The sequence below is a fragment of the Chelonia mydas genome, chromosome 16 (genome assembly GCF_015237465.2).
Source record: "Chelonia mydas isolate rCheMyd1 chromosome 16, rCheMyd1.pri.v2, whole genome shotgun sequence".
NCBI lineage: Eukaryota > Metazoa > Chordata > Testudines > Cheloniidae > Chelonia > Chelonia mydas.
The window spans coordinates 25321242-25347571 of record NC_057857.1 but is presented as its reverse complement, the minus strand read 5'-3'; the positions used below and the strand labels follow the sequence as shown (position 1 = coordinate 25347571).

At 43.7% G+C, this 26330-nt stretch overlaps 2 protein-coding genes across 63 annotated transcripts in view; one reads left to right on the top strand and one right to left on the bottom strand.

Moving 5' to 3' along the window:
* The window catches only part of RALGPS1 (Ral GEF with PH domain and SH3 binding motif 1), a 375247-nt gene that overhangs the window by 4986 nt on the left and 343931 nt on the right, over positions 1-26330 (bottom strand). For 14 of the 15 annotated variants that reach the window (XM_037879494.2, XM_037879497.2, XM_037879496.2 and 11 more), the window contains 8 exons: positions 25004-25130; positions 23894-24045; positions 19773-19824; positions 16417-16497; positions 4549-4654; positions 2777-2869; positions 2464-2569; positions 455-546 (listed from right to left, as the gene is read on the bottom strand). In XM_037879494.2, the coding sequence (XP_037735422.1) occupies positions 455-546; positions 2464-2569; positions 2777-2869; positions 4549-4654; positions 16417-16497; positions 19773-19824; positions 23894-24045; positions 25004-25130 (809 nt within the window). The remainder of the gene's footprint in view (positions 1-454; positions 547-2463; positions 2570-2776; positions 2870-4548; positions 4655-16416; positions 16498-19772; positions 19825-23893; positions 24046-25003; positions 25131-26330) is intronic. The other variant, XM_037879504.2, reaches the window with a different exon arrangement.
* Positions 1-26330, top strand: part of LOC119563838 — a 57694-nt gene that overhangs the window by 12433 nt on the left and 18931 nt on the right. For 45 of the 48 annotated variants that reach the window (XR_005222516.1, XR_005222514.1, XR_005222511.1 and 42 more), the window contains exons 1-3: positions 11795-11948; positions 23070-23117; positions 25752-25885. Coding sequence is in view for 5 of the 48 variants with exons in the window: in XM_037879514.1 (XP_037735442.1) it covers positions 25806-25885 (80 nt within the window). In the remaining 43 variants the exon portion in view is untranslated. Of the gene's footprint in view, positions 9066-11201; positions 11276-11794; positions 11949-12633; positions 12653-23069; positions 23118-25751; positions 25886-26330 lie in introns of those variants that run through there. The other 3 variants (XR_005222479.2, XM_037879511.2, XM_037879512.2) reach the window with 3 other exon arrangements.

The following is a 26330-nucleotide window of genomic DNA, read 5'->3' as shown; positions in this document are numbered from 1 at the left end:
TTAGTCAGCAATGTAAAGTTCCTGTGGCAAGGGGAAACTGAAGTGTCAATCATTGTATTATTATTGCCATTTATTGCCAAGTGCCAACAATGCAATCAGTCCCTTAAACAGGCTCTGTGTGAGGCTGACTCTGCAAGCTAGTAACAGGACATTGTACCATAACTTGGGAGAGAAAAACATGACACAGTAAGGGGCACTGAGACTTAGGGCTAGAGCTGCACAAATTCACCATTACCAGATTTTTTGTGGGTATCCTAGAATTTGAAATCTTGCCTTCCACACCTGTTACAAAACTTTGGTCAATATGAAAAATGGGTTGTATAAATATACCCTGATGAGCTTGTCTGTGTACAATCGAGGTGCCCATAGAGGCTAGAAAGCGGCATCCTCTATGTAGGGGTTTCCTGGAATGTAAGGGAGAAACTGGTTGGAAAAGACATTTTCATGGCCTTACCTGAGGCCTGTTGCTTTTGCATGCATCATCCAAATGCTTGTGCCACAGTATTGCGTGAAACCTTGACCCAGTCTGAAACTTGTAAATATTGCCTACAAAATTAAAAAAAATCAGGATCCCTGAGGTTTTGACAGACACTTGGCTTTGCTACATTATCATCGTTTAGTGTAGAAGCCAAGAGCATAAAGTAAATAGGAAAATTAATTTGGTCCTCAAATACCCAAACTGCTCCTACCACACACAGCAGGCTCTGGCAGGGAGGATAGGCTATAGGGAATATGTGCCCAGCACCCCCCAGGTAGGGGGTGGAAGATAGTGTGCATATTCAATAGACCTGAGGGTAGCACATGGGAGTAAAATTAAGCTGTCACAGAACCAAAGACAGTAAGACCAATCTGGGTACCCACTCCAACCTCCTTCGTTTTATACTTTGCTTCATTCCCACTAGCATTTATATACCTCACCCCTGAATCCTTTTCATGGATGCACTACTGTTTGCAAATTTAGCTTTTCCAGCAATGTCAGCATTGCCTTCCCTGAATTTTCTCTTGAAGTCAGACTTACATTTTATTCATTGTATTCTACAGGAGAGAGATGCAGCATGTGCAGCTCATGTTCATCACTGCCTCTCATTGAAACAAAGAAAGACGTGAAATGTTAGGGGAACTTCAAGGTTTTCTGTAGAGACCCTCATGATGCACACTGATGCTAGGACATTTTTGAACATTTTAAGTGTCTGCTGAGTGATGACGGTTAAAAATCTAAGTAAATGGTTTTATAAATACTTTGATGTTTGGAGAAGCCTCATAAATCAGCACTTATAGTGAAGCTGACTATCTAGGGATTACAGGGATATTTAAAGGACATAGTGACCTTGAGAAAGCCATTTGGAAAAAAAAAACCAACCACCATAGGGTACATCTACACTGGACTAAAAGATATGCAGCACGTCCCGGGCTGGCCCAGGTCAGTCTGGCTGCAGGGCTAAAACTTGCGGTGTAGCTGTTCAGACTTGGGCTGGAACCTGGGCTCTGGGACCCTCCAAGGCTGAGCCCCAATGTCTACACTGCAATTCAACAGCCACATAGCCATGGGTGGCAGGTGGAGCCCTCCTTTGGGGAGGCTAGCCCCAGCCCTGCCCCTTCCCCCCCTCATGGCCTCAAGACCACCCCTCTTCAGCCAGAGGAGCCCCAAGACCACCCCCCTGCGGTGGGAGGAGCCCTAAGACACCCCCACCCAGAGGAGTCCCCAGACCTCCCCTCAGCTGGAGGAGCTCCGAGCCAGCCGAAGCCCCGAGACCCTCCCCCCACACTGGTGGCTGGAGCTCCGAGACCCTCCCTGGGCTGGAGGAGCCCTGAGTGGGCCAAAGCCTCAAGCTCAGCTGCAGCCACGCCGCATCTCCCCTCCCCAGACCCCAAGCCACCAGGAGAAAAGCATGTGTCTGTCTTCTCCGGAAGAAGCTTTTGCTATGCCCCACGCAGGTTCCTGGGCAGCTGAGGAGGCGGTAGCACATGCTGCTTCCTCAGCTGCCCTGGAACCTGCAGGGGCACAATAAATCAAAAACTTCTCTCCAAAACCCTGAAATTGGGGGTCTGGTGGCCACGGCAGCACCAGGGGAGGTTGAGCCTCCCCTGGCCTATTATAACCCGCTGCCCATGCCCATAGTCCGTGCCCTGCAAGCCTGAATCAGCTCACATGGGCCAGCTGCAGGTGCTTAACTGCAGGGTAGACATATCTATAGAGAACAGGGAATGCAAGTGACCTCACACTAATCCCAAGTGTTCCTGGAAAACTCACAAAATGCACTCCCCCAATCATTTGGCAAGATGCACTTAGGCCTCTTGCAGGACCCCACAAACATGGGCTTTTTGCAGATGCATGCATCTCTCAGTGCACCCTATTTTGAAAATCTGGTTCCTTAACTTTCTGAGCGTGTGATATTGCAAATAATGTAAACTTAACATATTAAATGCTATTACCCCATTCCCCAGGTAAAATGTAGCATCTACCTTTATCAGGGTTATTTAGCTGAAAAATATCAGGATGTTCAGGATCATCAGGCAGTGCCACCATCCAGCCCACAACAGAAACTTTTTTACCAGCAGTAGATTTATACTAGAAGAGACAGACAGATCAGTTACAATTAGCAGTAGCATGATTATGCACTGGGTTGACTTCTAACCATGAAAACAGAGCAGACAAAGGTGCTAGCTAGGAGTGACCATATTCACTTTTTGAATGCACATTGCCAGTCCTGCTCATGAGGATGATACATCTAAAGAATGGTTTGCTTTCTAGAACAAATTAATATACTTTGCTTACGTGTTTTCTTTCTGTGCCTCTTAATGATTTTGCTCCAAAGTAGAGAAGAGTTGACCCTGAAAGTGTAACCCAATATCTAGTCCATGAGGAGAGCTGAATAAGAAAAAAGAAAATAGGTAAAAATATTGGTGTATTAATTTCCGATACTCTGAAAACGAATTAACAACTAAGTATTAGAATTATCTGTTTAAAGTAAGGAAGCTAATAGGAGGAGGGAGTTGGGGCCAAATTCTCAGCTGGTGTAAATCAGTATAGCTCCCTAGGCTCTGGTTGCTGTCTATGAGAATGCAAGATACAGCAAAGAAAATCCACATTATCCTAATGTCTCCTCTAGAAATCTCAGGGCTTTTCATTTCAGTGCAGAGCATTGTACTGCCCTCTGCTGGGCATACCTTATACCTGCCTCTGACATTTGGTCAATATAATTGATTATAAGTAATTTTTCAGAATTTTTGGCTAATCAAAAAGTCAGAAAAAAATTTGTTTCAGGTCGAAAGAAATGTTTTGGTTTGCTTTTAGGGATTTTTATCTGTTTTTTAAGTAAAAACAAAGGAAATGAAGACCTAGATTCACAAGGAAACCTGGGCACCGTTCACAAAATTGAGGAGGAAGTTGTGGTCTTACTCATTCTCTCCTGTTGAAACTGTTTCACTTTGTACAAATAATTAAAAAGTAATTGGCGCAAGGACTAGAACCAGGGTGACACCCCCCATTCCCCGACGAGTGCCCTAATCACTAGGTTATAGAGTCACTCTCACTCACTGTATTTATACAAAGTGGAACACCTTCAACAAAAGAGATTGATATTAGAGTACACCCCAGAATAGCCAATAGGTTGGTCCTGCTCTGGAGCAGGGACTTGAACCGTGGTCTCCCATATCCAAGGTGAATTCCCTAATTACTGGACAACTGGTATAAGGGATGCAACCCCTCCTCTTTCTTCCCTACCACCCTTTTATGAATCTAGCCAAAAAAATCAAAACATCTTGTTCTGGAAGTGTTGAAATAAATTATTTGGACATTTTCAATTTTTTTCATCTATTGAAAAAATGTGCTGAAATTGATGCAAATTCACAAAATATTTAGTGATCTGAATCTACATTTTTTGTTTAAATTAAGTTTCAGCCACATAATTTTGCACAGCTCTAATTACAAGGTTATTTCCACAGTTCTTCAAATCTCTTAAGACTAAACCATGAAGCTCCAAATAAAAAGTTGTAAGAGGATCAAAGGTAAACCATGGGATTTCCATTGCATCATTTTCTCCCTTCCCAAAGAGGGCCTGAGACTGAGGCTGGGGGAATCCTGTGAATCTATGGCATAATTTTTGTGCAGAGAGCTGGTCCTCTGCAGTACTACCTGTGCCTCCTGAAGAGCCATTCAGACTTTGTGTCCTGCTTGCAACAGGACACAAAGCCCTCCCACTGATGTGAGGGGGATCTGAATGTGAGGAGAGGGATCCCACAGAAATAGATGCTGACAGGCCTTTACAGAAGCTGATACTACACAGAGTTCCTCTTCTGATCCCACCTCTGTGGTGTCCCTTACAAACACACAGGGAAAGAACTGATGCAGAGCAGATGCTGGGAGAAAAGGAAACATTTTGTGTCTTATGTTTTAATAGAAAGTGATTTTGAAGCAAAACATTGTTCTGTTTCCTGGAACAGAATTAACTGCCCTGCCCTGTTCGGCTTTGCACTTCAGTCTGAAGCTAACAATGTAAACAATAACAGCCATTATCAAATTAGGATCACAGTAAACGTCCAACTTACTGTAGGCTTTCTGCCTTCCTTTAGTAATGTCTTCCTTCTCAAAGGCCCTTCCATGGTAATGACTCCTGTTGAGCTCCCTAATGTGCAGTTGCAGGCCCCTGCTGGGCTGAAGTGACAAACACTATCATAGTTAGGTGAGCAGACAAACAGGAACAAATAATGCTCTTAATAAAATTTATTCTTTATAGAGGTTTTCCATGCAGTGTTTGCTATTGCATATATAGAGAATCATCGAAACTTGGCTCTGTAGTGTGTATGTTTCAGATACCTAAACAAAATAACCAGGTTATCTGAAAAATTCTAGTAGATTTCAGGAAACTGGAGAAATGTAGTGCTCCATGTTATACTGAGTTATGTTTGATTTACATAGTGGTAAGCCTAGAAATAATTACCTTTATTCCAGAAAACCAGGACCCATGGTAGTTCTCTTACTGTGCACAGTTTCTAATTACACACATACGCAACCTATATATGTTTATATGACAGAAAGTGAAGAATAAATTATCCAATTGAAACTACAGGAGGAATATCTGATGGAAATAATGTACTTTCAGAAATCAGAATTAAATCAGGCCACCAGGACATGCCTTCACTTTTGCAGAATGCATCTTTAAGAACCCAAATAGCTAGTGCCTCTGTTTTAAGAAAAAATATATTTTACCATAAGTGTAAAGCAGCAATGGTGTCTGTGAACATTCAAAATAGATTAGTGACATGTTTGAAACTGTTTGTATTAAAAAAGCCAAACTATAGGATTAAGCATGTTAAAAATCTTTCTGCAGATGATCTGTCACTGGAAAAATTTGACCACACTACATGTACAGTTCTACTCTGCGTAACTGTTAAGCAAACTGAAAAAGCAGTGACCACTAAGATACCCACTGCTGCCTTCTCCACATTACAATCAATTGACATTTATAATTGTTTGAATATGCTTATCACTTATTATTATGTAATGTGTTGACAGAGTTCTTGGTGCTTCAAAAAATAGTGAAAGACACTGTTCCCCCAAAGCTTACAGTCTATGATGGATTTGTATGTAGATTACACACAATTTACATATCTGCAGTCCATACCCAGATTTGCCAGTAACAAATACAAGATGATTTTTAACCAGAGACAGAAGATTTTGCTTTGTGATACCCCCATAACAGGCAAATCACATGAATTTTCTCATCTATTTAAAAAAAGTTTTATTTTGTCATTATTAACATAAATAAACTTTCCATACAAGTATTAACAACTCCTATTCATAACCTGTATTTGCTACCTTTAAAAGTCCTATCTGTGTTTAGTCAACTTCTTATTATCGATGTATTTATTTTGTTCAGATTCCAAAAATGGTAACCATACATAATATAAAATTTACTTGAGCCTGACATAAGGCTGTCCATCATTTTTTTCATTGAAAGGATTTCCCATAATTTATTTCTCTTTGCCTCTAAGGATGGGGTATCTATCTTTTTCCAAAAATGAGCTATCACACAGCTGGCTGCTAGCAGTAATTGTGTTATCAACGAGCCCTACACCAAGTTAGTAACCTCTTTTAAAATGTAACCTAATAGACTCACTATGGGTTTTGTGGGTGGCCTCACTTCAGTTACCTTGAAAATTCTTTTTGTTATTTTGTCCAAAAATACTATTATCTTAGGGCATTCACAGCATATATACAGAAAGGTCCTTATTTCTCTCCATCCTTTATATATATTATACTTCACTTAAATGGTATGAGGTACAACTGATAACATATTTTGCAGTAATCTTCCTTAATGGCTACCCAAATAGATGAAATTTTGGCCTTCCTCCATATATTTTCCCATTGCCCCAAAGTGACATCTGTTTTTAGATTATTTTCCTATTTTCCCATAAAGGTTATCTTATCTTTTAGATCCTCAGTAAATTGTTATATCATGAAAAAAAGATCAGGCCCTTTGAGGTGGCCTTCACCATAATTAATATTTCTAGCCTCATTAATGGTCACTTGCAACTTGGGCTTCCTACATGGGATTTGATATAATGTTTTACTAGCAAATAAACCAGCATGGGTATGTTAATAATCCCCATTAGTTCTTTGATGGTATTAATTCTCATAATTTTATCATTACAGAATAACTGGCTGTTACTTGTATATCCTTTTTCCTTCCATACATTATATATGTTGGATTAGATAACCTTAGTTGAAATTCTGGATCATTTTTCATGTGCTTAACTTTGCGACCACAATGATGTTCTTTTAACATAGGGTTTGTTCGTGTGTGTGTGTGTGTATAATTTCCTAGGTTTTTGAAAAAGCAAATGGGAAAAAACAGAAATTCCATCATATCGACACCATTGTTCATCAGTGTAGTTGGAACATTTAGATCCACAACACAGACCTGTGCTGCTTGAGCTTAGTGAGTAACTGATAGCAATAATAGATCATCATCCTGTATGTGAACCAGAGAGGCATGGGACGCTTTCCCAGTGTGTTTCACAGACATTTGCTGACAGAAGAATGGTGAGACTCAGGAATCTTGGGTTCCAGTTCAGGTTCTGGAAGGGAGTGCATTCTAGTGGCCACAGTCTCTTCTGTCTGTTCCTTCCAAACTTGACCCCCTTCTGCCTCATCCCCTCCAACCTGTCCCTGCCCTAGTCCTGTTTCTTACCCACCCATGTCTCTTTGTTCTGGTTCCAGTCCCAGTCTCCACTCCTCAGGCTTCTCATCCCAGTCCCTTTGCCCAGCCAGTCCTAATCTTCTCCTCTAGACTCACTGTCCAAGTCCCAGTCACTTCTGTTGCCTCTACAGAACCAGTCCTAGTTCTCCACTCCTGGCTCCTCATCCAGTTTCCCCCCTGCCTCACTGATTCCCAGTCCTATCCTCTTTGTCCAATCTCAATATCCTTCAAGCTCCCTGACCCAGCTCCCCTCCCTGGCTCCGGGTCCCAGTCTCTTTGCCTAACCAGTCCCTGTTCTTCCCCTGCATCTCAGCCTTGGTCAGAGCTATCCCCTGGTCTCGTTCTTCCTCACACTAGTTCCCAGTCTCAGTCTCTTTGTTCATCCAGTCCCAATCTCCCTCATTCCCCCTACTTCTCCTCCAATCTCAGCATTTCCCCCCAACCAGCCAACTGACTCCCAGGTCCCCTCCTCCCAGTTTTCCTTACCAGATACAAATCTCCTTTCCTGGCTCCCAGCCTCAGTCTCCCTGCCAGCTGGTCCCGGTCCCAGTCCCAGTTTCTTTCTCCAGCACTCCAGTCCCAGTCTCACCAGATTCCTTGTCCCAATCTACTCCTTTCCATCTCCCCGGTCTGGCTTTTGTCCCCTCTGCATTCAAAGCACTACTCAATGGACCATATACTCCACTGTCTTGCAAAATAGTTTTAAAACAGGATTTGATACCAATGTATACCCACTTTGCACAGGTGCAACTAGCAACACAAGATGGCAGGCAGTGAAGAATTAAGCCTGGTGCATCCAAAAGTGACTCCTAAATGTTGTGGATTGCTCCTAGAGGTTAGGCAATAGCACTGACTATTGGAAACATGTTTGATGCTGGGGAAGAGGTCAGTGGATGAACAGAATGCTTTGCTCCCACGGCTTAAAAATCAGAATAAATATTGAGGACAAAACATTCCAGAAGTTCGAGGGAAAACACATAATTTGGAGTTTCATCCTAGTGCAATGCAGAAATAATTCAGGAGTCTGGAAAAATACAAAGTCTGGAATTGTGGCAACATAAAAGCCCCACAATAGCTCATGGCAATGACCTCAGAAATCAAAAGACATTAATGAAAGCATATTGACTAATGGCGTGAGAGAAGAGAAACTAAGTAATAGTGCAAAATTACTTAAAGCATAATGTTGAAAATATTGAGTTCCTTTTGTCACACAATAAGATGATGGAATTCCTGGAATTCCATGGCTACATAAGAAACTCAGATATTCAGTAGGGACATTCTTTTTACAGAAGGGTGGGTAGGAGATGGTCTGTTAGGAATTTTCTGCCTCTAGTATCTATCTAGTATTTTGTGATCATAACACTGAAATTTCAATACCCAAAAATATACCCAGGCCAATGCTGTTTACCAGAAGTATATCAATCATATACTGATTAATGCACACAAGTAAAAGGTTATGTATGTGATATGGCATTTATTGCACAATCTCATTCATTTATGAACAAGCACCCTTTTGTCTATAATCAATAATATGATTATGAATATAAATACATGTTGATGAAAACAATACATCTATAAGCAGCACCTACACGGGACTCTGGCCTTGGTCCAAGTGAACTACTTGTGGTTACACAGAGTCATGGTGACTTTGCAGATGCAAGCCAGAGATCAGCTGCTGTTTTGCCTTTTTTTTTTTAAATATTCTGGATTGTGTTCTTAATAATTTTTCAGGGTGCCTATGGGATAGGTGGTTTTCTGTTCTATGTTTAATTTAAATATATCAAATACATTTACATAGAAAGAAATCTAAAGTACATGGAAACTTTCTGCTGGATATTTACAGATATTTCTCTGGTGTTGCAGGTAAAGTAATTGATTTCTTTGTGTTGCTTTGTTAAAATTTGTACTCAAAACAGGGAAATGCAAAATTGATCAGAAAGGATCTCATTTCTGCACAGATTTCCTTTTTTACCAGCCTTCTGTTTCCTCTCAGTGGGGTGATATAATGGTGCAGGAACTGGAGCGATGAGGTTAGAGCGGGGTGGGGGTGGGGTAAACTTTTTGGCCCGAGGGCCACATCTGGGTATGGAAATTGTATGGCGGGCCATGAATGCTCACAAAATTGGGGGTTGGGGTGTGGAAGGGGGTGAGGGCTCTGGGGTGGAGCCAGAAATGAGGAATTCAGGGTGGGGGAGGGGGGTCCAGGCTGGGGGTTGGGGTGTGGGTTGCGGGTGAGGGCTCCAGCTGGCAGTGCAGGCTCTGGGGTGCAGGAGGGTGGGAGGGGGATCAGGGCTGGGACGGGGGTTGGGGCACTGGAGGGGGTCGGGGTACAGGCTCCAGGCGGTGCTTACCTCAAGCAGCTCCCGGAAGCAATGGCATGTCCCCACTCCAGCTCCTACGCGGAGGCGCAGCCAGGCGGCTCTGTGCGCTGCCCTGTCCACAGGTGCTGCCCCTGCAGCTCCCATCGGCTGTGGTTCTTGGCCAATGGGAGCTGCGGGAGCGGCGCTTGGGGCAGGGGCAGCGTGCAGAGCCCCCTGGCTTCCCCTACGCGTAGGAGCCAGAGGGGGGATATGTTGCTGCTTCCAGGAGCCGAGTGAGTCACGGCACACACGGAGCGGGGCAAGCCCTTGACCACGCTCCTTGGCAGGAGCTCAAGGGCCAGATTAAAAGTCTGAAGGGCCGGATGCGGTCCCTGGGCCTTAGTTTGCACACCCCTGGGGGAGAGTCTAGTTGCTGTTCTCATTTAACATCCTTTCCTCCTCTGTGACTGGGGCCCTATCCTTATCAAGGGCTATCTTTTATTTCTATTATAAAGCTTCTAAGAATGTTTCACCAACTGAATGATCTGAGAGGCTCAATGCTTATTTGGAAAAATTAAGCTGTCTTGTGTGGGACAAATAAACAAGTGTTCCAAGAAACACATACATTAAGTGTATTTTCACAAAGAAAGAAAATGTACCTGATAATGCCTCATAAAGTCAACTGAACAACGTGCATTACAGCATCAAAGAATCCAAGAAATCAGAAGTGAAAACCCCCCAGCAGGCAATCTAGTTCAGACCCTGGCCAATGCAGGGAATGTATTTTCAAAAGCAGGAATTATTTAGGAGATATAAGTGGGTATAACTAGATGTAATGGAATAAAAGAAAGAAAAGGAAAATTTAGAATGCAAAGTCTTCTTGGCAAGAGGACTGGCTTGACACCAGAACTCTCTCTTCTTTAGGTACTTATATGACAAAAAAACCTGCCCCCCCCCATCACTGTAGTATCTGAGAGCCTCTGAAAGGAAGTGGGGGAAGCCCCCAATAAAGCAAGACTGGCCAAAGCACTCATATACCATTGTAATGGAATGATAGAAAGAAATTATGAGAAGATGTACTGTAGTGAACAGTCCTTCCCTACTCCTTGGGGGGTGGACTAGAAGTGATTTATTAGTTCTTGTATACCTCTGATTCCTACGAACCTTTGAATTAGTCTGTGGTTTTCAGAAGCAGATACCTCAAACATACATGTACAAGCCCCAACATATTTTCCAAAAGCAGCTATATTAATAGTTGTCTCCAGGGGTCCCTGTAATGGCAATCAGAGATCATTTCTGCCTGTATTTAAGCATTAAAACACTGTATGCCATGGGTTATGCCTTGGGGCAGTTAAGAGATGGTGATCCTGAGATCGCTTGGGGCATTTCTAAAACAGGTCATCACCACTTTCCTCATTTTGTATTTTAATCTTTAGCCACAGGATCAACACAATCCCCTCTGCTACCTGCCTGCAGTTACAGAGGGTTGTCAAGATTTTACTAGCCCAGCTCAGGTGGCTGTAGTCAGATTTACATATTATATCAACAATTCCATTTCCTGCTATCAGGGAACTTTTCAGCAAAACTTAGGAAGTTTCATGTTAAAACTTTGAGTACAGGTGAGGTTCACATGTAATGGATGATTCTCATGGCTACAACTTTGAGCAAATCTGTATTTTGTCTCTCCTTCGCCTATAAGTCAGCAGCGAACCAGCTGAGCGGCGGCGAACAGCAGAGCAGCTAACAGCAGGAGTTTGCCTGGGATCTGTGTTGGTGAGTATCTGAGTGTGTGTTTGTTGTGAGGATCAGAGTGTTGTATCTGAGTGTTTGTTGTGAGGACAGTTTGACCGCGTGTTTGATTGGTTGGTTGAAAAGGGCGGGAATTGGGAGTGCTTTGTTTCAAGTGAGTCTGACTGTATCAAAAGCCAGTCGGCAGCGAACCAGCTGAGTGGCGGGGAACCAGCTGAGCAGCGGCGAACAGAGAGCAGCTAACAGCAGGAGTTTGCCTGGGAGTTCGCCTGGGGAGAGCCCACTGAGGCTTACATCTTGCCGGCTACTCTGAGTAGTTACTGCATCTCCTGAGGAAGCTCGTAGAAGGAAGGTAATATGGATGCGGGGGTGTTCAGCTGTTGTGACCTGCACTGGATGTGCCATGTTTGTCTTTCTTCCACAGGACAGAAGCGACTTTGTCTGTACAAAGTGCAAGCTGATCTCCATATTGGAAGAGAAGGTTCAAGGTCTGGAGCAACAGGTATCGACCCTGCGTTGCATAAGAGAAACTGAAGATTTCCTGGACAGACGTCAGGATATGCTTCTACGGGCACAAAGTTCTGAAGATTCAGAGCAGGCTGCACAGCAGGGACAGGGGGCCGGTGAAGAAATTTGGCACCATGTGACCTCCAGAAGAAGAAAGGGGAACGTGCATGTACCAGCAACGTAGATACAGGTAAGTAACCGTTTTCATGTTCTCTCCACAGGTACTAATGTGCAGAGTGGACCAGATGATACGTCTGAGGGAAGGGAGCAGAAGGAGACTCCGCCAGTTGGAAGGCATGAGATGCACTGTCCTAGGGTTGGGGGTTCCATGACCACCGCTCCCAAGAGAAGGAGGTGGGTGGTGGTGGTCGGGGACTTTCTCCTCAGGGGGACTGAGTCATCTATCTGCCGCCCTGACCGGGAAAATCGAGAAGTCTGCTGCTTGCCAGGAGCTAAGATTCACGATGTGACGGAGAGACTGCCGAGACTCATCAAGCCCTCGGCTCGCTACCCCTTCCTGCTTCTCCACGTGGGCACCAATGATACTGCCAAGAATGACCTTGAGTGGATCACTGCAGACTACGTGGCTCTGGGAAGAAGGATAAAGGAGTTTGAGGTGCAAGTGGTGTTCTCGTCCATCCTCCCCGTGGAAGGAAAAGGCCAGGGTAGAGACCGTTGAATCGTGGAAGTCAACGAATGGCTACGCAGGTGGTGTCGGAGAGAAGGCTTTGGATTCTTTGACCATGGGATGGTGTTCCAAGAAGGAGGAGTGCTAGGCAGAGACAGGCTCCACCTAATGAAGAGAGGGAAGAGCATCTTCACAAGCAGGCTGGCTAACCTAGTGAGGACGGCTTTAAACTAGGTTCACCGGGGGAAGGAGACCAAAGCCCTGAGGTATGTGGGGAAGTGGGATACCAGGAGGAAGCACGAGCAGGAGCGTGTGAGAGGGGAGGGCTCCTGCCTCATACTGAGAAAGAGGGGCGATCAGCGGGTTATCTCAAGCGCCTATACACAAATGCACAAAGCCTGGGAAACAAGCAGGGAGAACTGGAAGTCCTGGCAAAGTCAAGGAATTATGATGTGATTGGAATAACAGAGACTTGGTGGGATAAATCACATGACTGAAGTACTGTCATGGACGTATATAAGCTGTTCAGGAAGGACAGGCAGGGCAGAAAAGGTGGGGGAGTTGCATTGTATGTAAGGGAGCAGTATGACTGCTCAGAGCTCCGGTATGAAACTGCAGAAAAACCTGAGAGTCTCTGGATTAAGTTTAGAAGTGTGAGCAACAAGAATGATGTAGTGGTGGGAGTCTGCTATAGACCACCGGACCAGGGGGTTGAGGTGGATGAGGCTTTCTTCCAGCAACTCGCAGAAGCTACTAGATTGCACCCCCTGGTTCTCATGGGTGACTTTAATTTTCGTGATATTTGCTGGGAGAGCAATACAGCGGTGCATAGACAATCCAGAAAGTTTTTGGAAAGCGTAGGGGACAATTTCCTGGTGCAAGTGCTAGACGAGCCAACTAGGGGGGGGAGCTTTTCTTGACCTGCTGCTCACAAACCAGGAAGAATAGTAGGGGAAGCAAAAGTGGATGGGAACCTGGGAGGCAGTGACCATGAAATGGTCAAGTTCAGGATCCTGACAAGGAGAAAAGGAAAGCAGCAGAATACGGACCCTGGACTTCAGAAAAGCAGACTTTGACTCCCTCAGGGAACTGATGGGCAAGATCACCTGGGAGAATAACATGAGGTGGAAAGGAGTCCAGGAGAGCTGGCTGTATTTTAAAGAATCCTTATTGAGGTTACAGGGACAAACCATCCCGATGTGTAGAAAGAATAGTAAATATGGCAGGTGACCAGCTTGGCTTAACAGTGAAATCCTTGCTGATCTTAAACACAAAAAAGAAGCTTACAAGAAGTGGAAGACTGGACAAATGACCAGGGATGAGTATAAAAATATTGCTTGGGCATGCAGGAGTGAAATCACGAAGGCCAAATCACATCTGGAGTTGCAGCTAGCAAGAGATGTTAAGAGTAACAAGAAGGGTTTCTTCCGGTATGTTGGCAACAAGAAGAAAGTCAAGGAAAGTGTGGGCCCCTTACTGAATGAGGGAGGCAACCTAGTGACAGAGGATGTGGAAAAAGCTAATGTACTCAATGCTTTTTTTGCCTCTGTCTTCACGAACAAGGTCAGCTCCCAGACTACTGCACTGGGCAGCACAGAATGGGGAGGAGGTGACCAGCCCTCTGTGGAGAAAGTAGTGGTTCGGGACTATTTAGAAAAGCTGGACGAGCACAAGTCCATGGGGCTGGATGTGTTGCATCCGAGAGTGCTAAAGGAGTTGGCGGATGTGATTGCAGAGCCATTGGCCATTATCTTTGAAAACTCATGGCGATCGGGGGAAGTCCTGGACGACTGGAAAAAGGCTAATGTAGTGCCCATCTTTAAAAAAGGGAAGAAGGAGGATCCTGGGAACTACAGGCCAGTCAGCCTCACCTCAGTCCCCGGAAAAATCATGGAGCAGGTCCTCAAGGAATCAATTCTGAAGCACTTAGAGGAGAGGAAAGTGATCAGGAACAGTCAGCATGGATTCACCAAAGGCAAGTCATGCCTGACTAATCTAATTGCCTTCTATGACGAGATAACTGGTTCTGTGGATGAAGGGAAAGCAGTGGATGTGTTGTTCCTTGACTTTAGCAAAGCTTTTGACACGGTCTCCCACAGTATTCTTGCCAGCAAGTTAAAGAAGTATGGGCTGGATGAATGCACTATAAGGTGGGTAGAAAGTTGGCTAGATTGTCGGGCTCAACGGGTAGTGATCAATGGCTCCATGTCTAGCTGGCAGCAAGTATGAAGCGGAGTGCCCCAAGGGTCGGTCCTGGGGCCGGTTTTGTTCAATATCTTCATTAATGATCTGGAGGATGGTGTGGATTGCACCCTCAGCCAGTTTGCAGATGACACTAAACTGGGAGGAGAGGTAGATACGCTGGAGGGCAGGGATAGGATACAGAGGGACCTAGACAAATTGGAGGATTGGGCCAAAAGAAATCTGATGAGGTTCAACAAGGACAAGTGCAGAGTCCTGCACTTGGGACGGAAGAATCCCATGCACTGCTATAGACTAGGGACCGAATGGCTAGGCAGCAGTTCTGCAGAAAAAGGACCTAGGGGTTACAGTGGACGAGAAGCTAGATATGAGTCAACAGTGTGCCCTTGTTGCCAAGAAGGCCAATGGCATTTTGGGGTGTATAAGTAGGGGCATTGCCAGCAGATCGAGGGACGTGATCATTCCCCTCTATTCGACATTGGTGAGGCCTCATCTGGAGTACTGTGTCCAGTTTTGGGCCCCACACTACAAGAAGGATGTGGAAAAATTGGAGAGAGTCCAGCGGAGGGCAATAAAAATGATTAGGGGACTGGAACACATGACTTATGAGGAGAGGCTGAGGGAACTGGGATTGTTTAGTCTGCAGAAGAGAAGAATGAGGGGGGATTTGATAGCTGTTTTCAACTACCTGAAAGGTGGTTCCAAAGAGGATGGATCTAGACTATTTTCAGTGGTAGCGGATGACAGGACAAGGAGTAATGGTCTCAAGTTGCAGTGGGGGAGATTTAGGTTGGATATCAGGAAAAACTTTCTCACTAGGAGGGTGGTGAAACACTGGAATGCGTTACCTAGGGAGGTGGTGGAATCTCCTTCCTTAGAAGTTTTTAAGGTCAGGCTTGACAAAGCCCTGGCTAGGATGATTTAATTGGGGATCGGTCCTGCTTTGAGCAGGGGGTTGGACTAGATGACTTCCTGAGGTCCCTTCCAACCCTGATAGTCTATGATTTGGCTTCCTGAAAAGTCTAGGGCTTGATCCTACTTCCACTGAAGTAATAAATTTCATCTTTTTGTTATTTCTATTATTTTACCTGTTTCTTGTGCAAGTAGATGCAGCTGTGCATTCCACTTAGGTGTGTGCACACCCAGTGCACTGGAACTGGAGAAAGTTGCTTAGCAGTTCCATAGAGGGGACAGGAATCCAGTCTTACTTCCACATTGTATGATGCTTGTGAGGTATACTGGTGAATAAGATTTGTGGGAGGGTATGTTGATGCTGCTTTGCAGATGTTCCACATAGTTTACTGATGGCCTAAGCTAACACGACTTTGTTGTACAAAAATCAGTACAATGCACTATATTCTATCTGACTTAAACAGACAATATGTGAAGAGTATTTCTAGTTTAATTCAGGAAATAAATTATACAGAAGGAACAGGAAGCCATCCTTTTAACTTTCTTTGCATAGTTAATATATTTAAACCCCCAAATTAAGCAAGAAAACATCCAGCTTGCATAAGCATGTTTGTCATGAAATGTCATAGAAGCCCACACCAATCAGCTTCTGAAGCTTGGAAGCCAGATGTATTTATTGGTTGAATCTCTATCGAAATATTCTTCTCTCCTCTGGCTAAGCACATACAGCTTATATTAGCTCAGGGGGCGTTTTGTGCAGAAATGGAAGGAAAAAAGAATCCCAATGAGTTAGTTTGTTCACCCAGTGATACTTTTGGAGACAAGATGCATTTGGTTTACTTAAGGAAAATATAGAGTCTCAAATGAGAATTCATCACTGCATGCAGAGAGAAACAGATCCACCACCTAATTGTACCTGTAGACACAGCTTCGACTTCTGGGAGAATTCCGAATTGGTACTCGCCAGTTAGGCCCCAGCGTGGCATACAGCCGACCCCTGTTTGTAAATTTAAACATGAGTTCTTTTCTAATACCATAAATGCTGTGGTGAACATCCATTCAAAACATATAAGGAATAAAGTGAGAGAGACATATGATACTAATCTCTAAGTAAGACTACAAGGCATCTGTATTTACTCAGAAATGGAAAAGATTTAATTTTCACGTTTGTAATAAAAACAAGTATTTTCGACATCTGTAAGAAGTGCAACATGTTTTTATGGAATACGAATCTTTGTGAATGAACAAACATAGGGAAAGATCCAGGCTGAGGTTGAACACTGCACACACAGCTTGCATTTGCTGGTAAAAAATAATTCACAATCTATGTGTTTGTGAATCTGTTTTCCACAGCTCAGAATGAGATATTTCCTTTTACTTGGACTTACTCTCCACTTTTTATCTCTAACAAGGAAGGATTATTCTGAGTGTTCATTTTGGGAATAGATTATTTAGGAATTTGACTTTTGGATTCATATTCTTGCCATAATACGAAAACTGACATGAGGAATTCAGGAAACAAACAAAATAAACAAAACAGTTATAAAGATATTGCAAAAAGAATAACAAATTAGGGTTTTTTGAAATGCCATTTTCTCCCCATTGGGCACTGAATTTAGGATTTGCCCATAAATGCTATATAATGGGTTTCATTATTTCAATGATATACATATGATATGCTGATAACAGGCACAACACCAAAGCAGTTCCTATCACAGGACATTTTCCTAAGTGACTTCCAGGGCTCTACTAATTCTTCCCAGAGCAGGGTTGCCCTCTTACAGGATTTTTATTCCCTGCATGCCTGTCTGGAACTGACCCTTTAAGTATGGCACAACCAAGTAGCTGTAGCCCAGAAGGGGCTGTTTGGCAAGGGAAGTGATTTCCCTATCTTCTGTTAACTATCTGATGTGTTTTCCCTAGATTTTTTTTCTTATTGAGATAGAGATAGCACATCCTTAAGTCTATTATAAAGGAAAGGAATTAAGTGTATGCTCTATTTTTAATGTGTATTTAGGAAGCTTTAGTCCTATAAGGACTGACGTGATAAAGTATAGCAGTTCTAAACTTAGTCAGTGGGTGTTTGTGGCTATAATAAATGTTCTTTAACAGATCATGCACTGTATTGTATGTGTATAGCTAATGCATACTCTGAAAAAAAAAAAAAAAAGCTACCGTGCCTGTCCTGACCCCACTGTTTAATCTATGTTTGTACCAATACAAGTTCAAAAGGGATACCCTTGTGTGAGATGCCTAATAAGTAGAGTCTAGCGTATCAAGCTGATGATTCAACATGTTTAAGATTCAAAATAAACCAATGTTTGGATTGTAAAGCAGGTTTTCTCAGACATATGGATTCACCTTAGATTTATTTCCTCACAGAAGGGAGTCATGCTGTAAACAGAAGCACATGTAACTCTACAGAAAATAATTCCCTCTGACGGCAAATAAGAGTAAATGTCCCTTTTCAATATAAAAATATACAGGTATAGGTTTCATCAGTAGTTTACAGAAAAGTTCACATACTAAGGTCCAAATTCCTCAGCAACTGCCTGCCATCTAGAGTCATAAAAACAGTCTGATGTGGGAATCTAAGTGGGTGCCTTAAATATAGCTTTTTATACTTCTGAAAACTGATGTGGTCTTAATATTATACATATTTAGTTGCATTAGATTTATTGGAGCATTGTTTAGACATGGGGATTCAGGAAACTGTACACACTCTGGCATTATTTGGCCTGGCACATAAACAAATAGAATTTGGCACTAGTCTCTTTTTATTTATGGTAAAGTTTATTGATAATACTATTTTTAAAGCTTTTAATCCAGCAAGTCCTGCAAACTATAAGGCAATCTCTCCATTGACCCCCAAAGATATGAGGACAAAGCAGATGCTCTGCTGCTCCTTCCTGAAACACTGTTTTATTCAGATAGTTCACATGAAGTGGAGTGGAAGGGTAGAAGAGGAAAAGAATAAAGCAGAGTTTCTGATTAATCAGTTGACACATTAGTAACACATACAGCCAGCATGAGCTCCATTTGTAACATTTCCCATCCTCAGTATGATCAAAAGGAATCATAAGAATGAGACCTCAGAATTGGAATGTATGATGAGGCTTGTGAAAAGCCTTTTTATGGATTTACACTATTCAGATAATTCAGCGTACTGTATTTTGGTCAGTTGACCAGTTTGCCTAAAGCTATAGATTTCACAGATTTCAAAGTTAGAAGAACAGCCATGTTAGTCTGTATTCGCAAAAAATAAATTGGTTAGTCTCTAAGCTGCCACAAGTCCTCCTTTTCTTTTTTTGTGAAAGTTAGAAGAGACCACTGTGACCATCTAGTTTTACCTCCCATATCACACAGACTAGAGAATTTCACCAAATGGTTCCTGCATCAAGCCCAATAACATCTCCTTGTGTTAGAGCATAGTGTTTTAAAAAGATATTCAAACCTGATTTAAAGACTCCAGGTAATGGAGAAGCCCCCATATGCATCAACTAAGTTGTTCCAATGGTTAATTGCCCTCACAGTGTCAAAAATTTGCACTTTTTCCAGTTTGAATTTGCCTAGCTTCACCTTCCAGCCATTGGATCTCCTTCTGCTTTTCTCTGCTAAATTAAAGACCCTTCAACAGCATGGTCCACACAACCTAAGTTTGATAACAACATAGTAGTCAAATTACAATTATAATTATAAGTTCAGATTCTGCCACTGAAGGGGGGTTCCAAAGAGGATGGCTCTAGACTGTTCTCAGTGGTTGCTGATGACAGAACAAGGAGTAATGGTCTCAAGTTGCAATGGGGGAGATTTAGGTTGGATATTAGGAAAAACTTTTTCACTAGGAGGGTTGTGAAACACTGGAATGCGTTACCTAGGGAGGTGGTGGAATCTCCTTCCTTAGAAGTTTTTAAGGTCAGGCTTGACAAAGCCCTGGCTGGGATGATTTAATTGGGGATCGGTCCCGCTTTGAGCAGGGGGTTGGACTAGATGACCTCCTGAGGTCCCTTCCAACCCTGATATTCTATGATTCTATGAAATCCAAAATACATATTTTTATGATGCATTTCTTCAAAATGTTTGTCATTTCTCTTCCTAAGAATTAGTTATCAATGATTTGAGAAGGATCTCCTGATTCAGAATTTTTCCTGTTACTGGAATATCCCTATTTTGGCAATTGTAACAGTTTCTTAGCCCCTAAAAACAATTAGCCCCTTAGTGATTTTATGTGGTATCGAGTGAGGAAAATGAAGACACTGAGTTATAACTCACCTTTCAAGCCCTGAAGACAGCTCCTCACTAAATTCTGAACTTTCACTACTTCCTAGAAAAGGAAGAATATAGATAAGTGAAAAGCTCAAGGAAAATTAAAATGGCAAGAACCTGGAATCACTAAGAGAATTTTGACACAGTACTATGGAAACTGATCACTGAAGCTAGGTCTGAAAGTTCCAATCTTTAGAGATCAGGATAAAATCTGACTTCAGAAATAGATTGCATGCTCCTTCCTGTCACTATGTAGTTCTGATGAATGGGTGGTTGCTGCTGCTGTAATTTTAAATATACATCGTTTAAATGTGTCCTTTTGTTTTAATTTCATGCTGCTGCTATTCCTACAGAACTTCAATACTGCAGGAAGACAGAATAACGTCAGGTCTGTAGAGTGACCTTGGATTATTTCTACCCCAACATTTTAAAATTAAAATAAAGCTATTAGAGATGACAGTCACTGTCTTTTTATCAAGCAACAGAATTTGTAACATGGAGAACATATTAGTCCTGTGTCACTGTTTGGAGCCATGTGATATTAGCTTGATGACATTTACATCAATGGTCCCTGTCCACTTCATGTCACTCATACCTTATCATTGACCCTGGCATAGCCATCTGACTGAAATGCAGCCTCAGCTGTGCAGAAACAGATTTTGCTGTAATCTGTCAATGACTGATCTGCTAATGCTGAGTATAAAGCAGAGTGGGCTCTCTCTCAATCCTGCATTTACCTCTTGGTTAAGGAGAATTCAGAAGTTTAGTGAAAATCCCATGTTCTTCTTGGTCAAAAGTACTTCTAGCCTGTCCATCTCCTTTCTACTATGGGGATAGGCTAAATCACTTAAGGAAGTGCCTGTGGGATCCACAGGTCTTAAACCTGGGTCTGCAGTTCCCAGACAGCCTTTGCATTCTGGCTGCCACCTGGTACCCTGCTTGTAGCTAGGGGCTGAGAGACTAATGGAACCCTGGTCCCATCAGAGGTACCACCCACGGGTGTCCTGACTGGCAGGCTCATGCTCACTGATTGATTCGGCTGCACTATTTAAACCAAAAGGAGGCCCAAGAAGTGGACTCTGCAACAGGGTGAATTCCTGGTTGGCTGCTACATCAGACCCTGCCTTCTCACCTGACTACTAAGCCCTGCTTTTCTGACTTGTCCCTGGATCCTGCTTCATTGTCCTGTTCCTGGTTCCTGATCCCTGCTCCTGGCATCTGACTCTAGCCCTGGCTCTGACCCCTGGCTCAAGACTCCTGACTCCGGCTCTGACCCCTGGCTTGATTTGCAACTCTGACTCAGATTCCTGGTCCGACCTCTGATTCTGGCTCCAACCCCTAGATTGACTCCTGATTCCTGCTTCGATCTCTGGCTTGATTCCTGATTACGGTTCCAGCTCTTGGCTTGACTCCGGCTATGACCACTAGGTCTGACTACTCAAGCCTGGTTGTGATACTGACTTTCTGTTGACTACCGTGCAGATTCTTAGTACTGTTTGAAACATGACTACATTAACATGCACTAGAGAACTTCTACTGCATGCCAGCAAGGTCCTCATCGGCCAGTTAGTTTGTGACACACTAGTGCGCAGTAGAATTTACACCCTTCTGGTGTGGACTGATGCAGTGTAGATAAGCCCACAGTCATGCTTTTATGACCATCACACCCTGCTGCCACCAGCATCCTTCTTCTGTAGAATCCTAATGAAGTAGTTGATGTCTCACACAGGCCAGAGTTACTTGCCCTATGTTACTCCTGGGGGAATTCTGCACTGCTGTGCGTGTGCAGAACTCATGTCCCCCGCAGATTTCTTTGCTTCCCCACAGAAAAATGACTTTCTGACAGGGAAGCAAAGGAAGCTGAAAGAGCAGTCACACACCACTCCCTAGCAGCGCAGGTACAACGTTTCAGGCACCCAGAGCAGCTGGCGGAGAGGTCAATCACGATGGGGCTAGGGACACCCCAGCCAGTGGCTCCTACCCTGAGCCAGGATCAGCTGCTAGTCCCGGCTGGGCTGGAGACAGGAGAGGATGGGACCTTCCTCTTCCCCTGCAAAGAGTGGCTGGGGCTGTGTCAGACCCACCCCCAGAAACCTCCCCCAGCTGCAGAAAGCTCAGCATCCTCCCCTGCTGCCTGCCCCCATCACTCCTCAGCTGTGGCGGGAGGGGTCACTGTACGGGGAGCTGCTCCCCCATCTACCCAACCTCTGTGCATCCGGACCTCCCATACCCAGACACCCCTGCAAAGCTCACCCAGTACATCCAGAACCCCCCTATCCCTCCATATCTGAACCCCACCCCACTGAACCTTAACCCCTGCATCTGGAGCCCTCCTGCAGCCAGACCCCCCACCTCCAGACCCCCACCCCTTCACCCAGACCGCCTCCCACTGAGTGCACTCAAACCCCCACCCTGATGCAGCACCCCCTGCACCACTCTGAGGCCCCACATCTAGACCCCCACACCACTGACCACCAACTAGCTGCACCAGATCCCACTCCATCAAGCCCACTCCCCCAGCACCCAGACTCCCCCACTGAGCCCCCCACACCCAGACCCCTCTGCTGAGCCCCAACAACCTTCACCTGGAAACCCCTGCAGAGTCCCATTGCCCCTGTACCTGGAACCTCCCAACAAGCCCCTGTGCATCCAGATCCCCCCACACCTAGACCCCCCACTGAGCTGCCTGCACCCAGATTGTCCCACACAGAATCCTCTCACCCCACACCTGGATCCCGCCACACTGAGCCCCCCACACTTGGATCTTGACTGGTTAAGCCTGCCCACACCTGGTGTGCCTGGCGCAGAGGGGCAGAGCCCCAGGGTGTTTCTGGGAGGGCCCAGGCCTTGTGCTGTGTCAGGGTTGGGTGCAGCCTCACCGCTGAGTCCGTGTCCTGGGCGTGGGGGGGCTGCAGGGTGATCTTCCTCCTCTGTGCACCTAGTGGCCTGTGCTCCCCATTGTCATGCTGGAGCCTCTGCATTTATTTAGTGACAAATAAAACGTGTAGAATTTTAAAATATTGTGCACAGAATTTTTAATTGTTTTGGTGCAGAATGCCCTCAGGAGTATTACTATGTGATGTGCTACAGAGTAAGGTAAATTGAATTTCGATGATTCAGCCTCTGGCTGAAACAATGTAGATTTCCTATTTGATTTAATCACAAGGCATCTTGGCATGTTAGTCTGGGAAGGAAACTGTCAGCCTTAACTTTAAGGCCAATTTGCTTTTGCAAGCAGCATAACAGTAACATTTTCATGAGGAATACACCAGTGAATGAAAAAGTTAATCTTTTTTGTTTCAGCTTTCTTTTACAACAAACCAGAACTGGGACAAAGGTCAGAAGGATCACGTGAGTAGCTTAAATGACCCTATTGCACAGTCCTGTCTTTAGAATGGACATTTGTTTCAGATTAATTTCCTCAAAACTGCAAAGATTGAAAACCCCAATTTTTCTTATCTTGAATAAGTTGTTTTGATTTTCTTCCATATAGACTTGAGCTACAGTAAACCAGTAAAAGACTAGAAAAGGTTTTATGGCTCTAATTATTGACAGTAAGCTTCTTTAAACAGTCCCTATCCTTAAAAGCATAGTGCACTAATGCTCTTCTTTCTTTTTACTGTGGTTTGCTCAGGTTACTCTCTTCCTATCTGCTCCTGGCAATGCCTTCATTATAGGACAAACCCCAGGCCAACCTCACTTTACACTAATACAGGTTAAAAACATGGGTCTTGTGCAAAAATAGCTCTTACACTTATTCTCATTTCATTAGGGAACTATTTGGTGGTAAAAAGTGCTGGTTTGACATCCCATTTATGTACAGCATGGACATTGGCAGAACTTCCCCCAGACCCTCTCTATCTTGTTCTAGCAAGACAGTCTCTAGCGGCGGGAGAATAAATCTGTGTGGATGAGTTGAGCTAAGCTGCACAAAAACTGAGTGGGTTCACAAGGCCTCGGGGCAGCTGAGAGGTGGTTCCAATCTACTTCCTCCCAAAAAAGTGACCAGTCTTTGTTTGTTTAGAAGCTAAACAATCTTTCTGCTTCTGTAGTTATAGGTGCCATTGCATATTTCCAAGCAGCAGAGACAGACAAGCAGAGAATTCAGCGAGCCATAGAGTTCTTACCTATGGAAATTCCATTGGTGAAAACTGAGTTTAGAGTGTGGTTTCTGACAGGACTGTGGGATTCTAGGACACTGTCATCCAGCAGGTGGCGTGGCTTCTCTGTTGGAAACGTTGCACTTTTACTTTCAACTACACTGAACTGACACATCATACTGGAAAGTTGGGAAAGAAAAAAAATGCAAAAGCTCTTACGTAATCTGATAACATCCATTCATCCCTGTTTTTTTCCACTCAGACTTTGCCTCACCATACAATGATCATAACTGTCAATAAGTTCTTTAATGGCAAGCAGTTAAATGGGACTTCTCACATTTTCCTACTGCTCATACATATGCTGCATTTAAACCTAATCAGGCTTTGGATTTAGTAGTGTGTATAGTTAACAATTGTTGTATTTGTGTAGATGGGAATTTATTACTTTTAATTTATTTTCTCTGACTCCTCACTGTACAGAGGCTGTGTAATCTAGTGGTAAGAAGCATAGATAGGAGACTGCATGCTACACAGCTAATTCACTGCTGAATGATCCTCAGTTAACCTTATCAACAGACACTCTGTGATACTGGACAAGTCACATGAGCTCTCTGTCACAGTCCATCCTCTTGTAAAATTGGGTAGATGTAGAAAGGAGATGCTGTCACTGATCTGAGTTTTCCTCAATAAATGGTAAAGAGGGAGTCTCTCTCTAACCCATACAATTCAGCTAATACAGTACAGAAAGGCCACAACTTTTCAGAACAGTAGTGGGTGCCAAGGAGATTGTAACGTTCCTTGGATGGATCACTGAGATGTTAAAAATCTGTTATGCACATCAGACATTCACACAAATCAAAGTGGATAGTATAAGAATGGCACTGAAGTGAGTATTGCCAACTATTCCTGGCACTAGCAGGAAGCATCGTTTCAGTCAAAACAACAGAAAAGTGTTAAGACATCTTTCTGGAAAATCCTGAAGCACACAAACTAATGCCTGAATCACTCCTATAGGACTAGAAATGGGAGAGGGGCATAAGAGGAAAACTGACTGAAATATCTAAGAACTTTCAACTGCTGGATTAATCCCTAATGATGCTTGAACTGACAGAAGCTGAGACAGTGTGGAGCACCCACTTGTTTCCCAGGCTGTTACTCTTCCTGTGTCTTGGTACAGGAGGGGTTGGGAGGCTGGCTGCCACTGAGGCATCAGGACAAGTTGGTCTCCTGCTGAACCTCACAGTTGCTGACACCTCTGATGGACCTAAAAGTAGAAATAAATTAATGCTGAACTGATGCAAAAAACAGAAATTTCACGGGCTGGTTTTGGTTATTTTCTGTGTTTTTGAGAGGGCTCAGAAATCCAGCAGAGACTTTCAGAAATAAGGTCTGATGATTAAACAGCCACTACTTAAACTGGATTGTTACAGATCTCAAAAGGCAGCTGCATTTATGAAATAGTGTCTCTTGCCTACTGGGTTACACCATCTGTTTTTATAAAGGATCCATCCAATTAAAGCAAAATGGAAATGGAAGTCATCCTCAAAACATTCTTGCACATATTGTTAATGATGGACTCCCACAAAAAGTCTTGGCCACTTACAACTGTTGGATTTGCCAACACATAACTTGCACAGCCATAAAGTCAGTTTGTGCTTCAGGGGTAAGCAGTCATGTCTAACAAAACATATGTTCTGAATTTGGTTCGAAACCCATCCAGCTGTAAACAGTTTGCTCATATTGACTCATAGCATGAATATCTGAGAGAAAGCGGGGACTTTTCACGTAGCTTACAGCCAGACAGATGTGTTATTTCTCAATTATCTATGATCTCTGGGAATTTAGGAAAGTCTCACTGAAAATTATCCTCCTTCTCATTTCCCAGATTTTATCAGGGTCCATAGTCACCATGCAAGGCTGCTCTCATCCCTCCTCCTGAATGCTGTCTGCAAGAGGCTTGCATGATCTTGGCCAGGAAGCAGAGAACAACACAGTTAGCAATTTCTTAGGTCTTTGGAGGTAGGTCACTGCACTTGAGGCTGTTCTTTGTTTCACTGTAAACAGTTATATTTCACTTTTAAACTGTTTAGTTGTGACTTTACCACTGGTGACAGACTCCAGAGGGATGGCCTTGGAAGAGGCTGCTCACATGGTCCCCAGTTCAGGTACAGCTCAGGCAGCAGTAGTGCAAGCTTCCCCAGTATTCTACAGAGAACACTTCTTAAGGGTTTGAGGAGAGCTTAGCACCTGTGGCCCCTCTGCTGAAAATGCCCCTAGGGGGCCAATTGCGATGGAAATTTTGTGATATGAACAGCCATGTCTAACTGACCAAACGTCCCCCTCTCCTCATCCCAAGTTTAAAGCTGAGATATCTTTTTGGTTTGGACATGTATGTGCTGGAAATAGATAGGTGCCATCAGCACCCATATAGAGGAGCTTTGGTTTAAAATGCTCCTAAATTGAG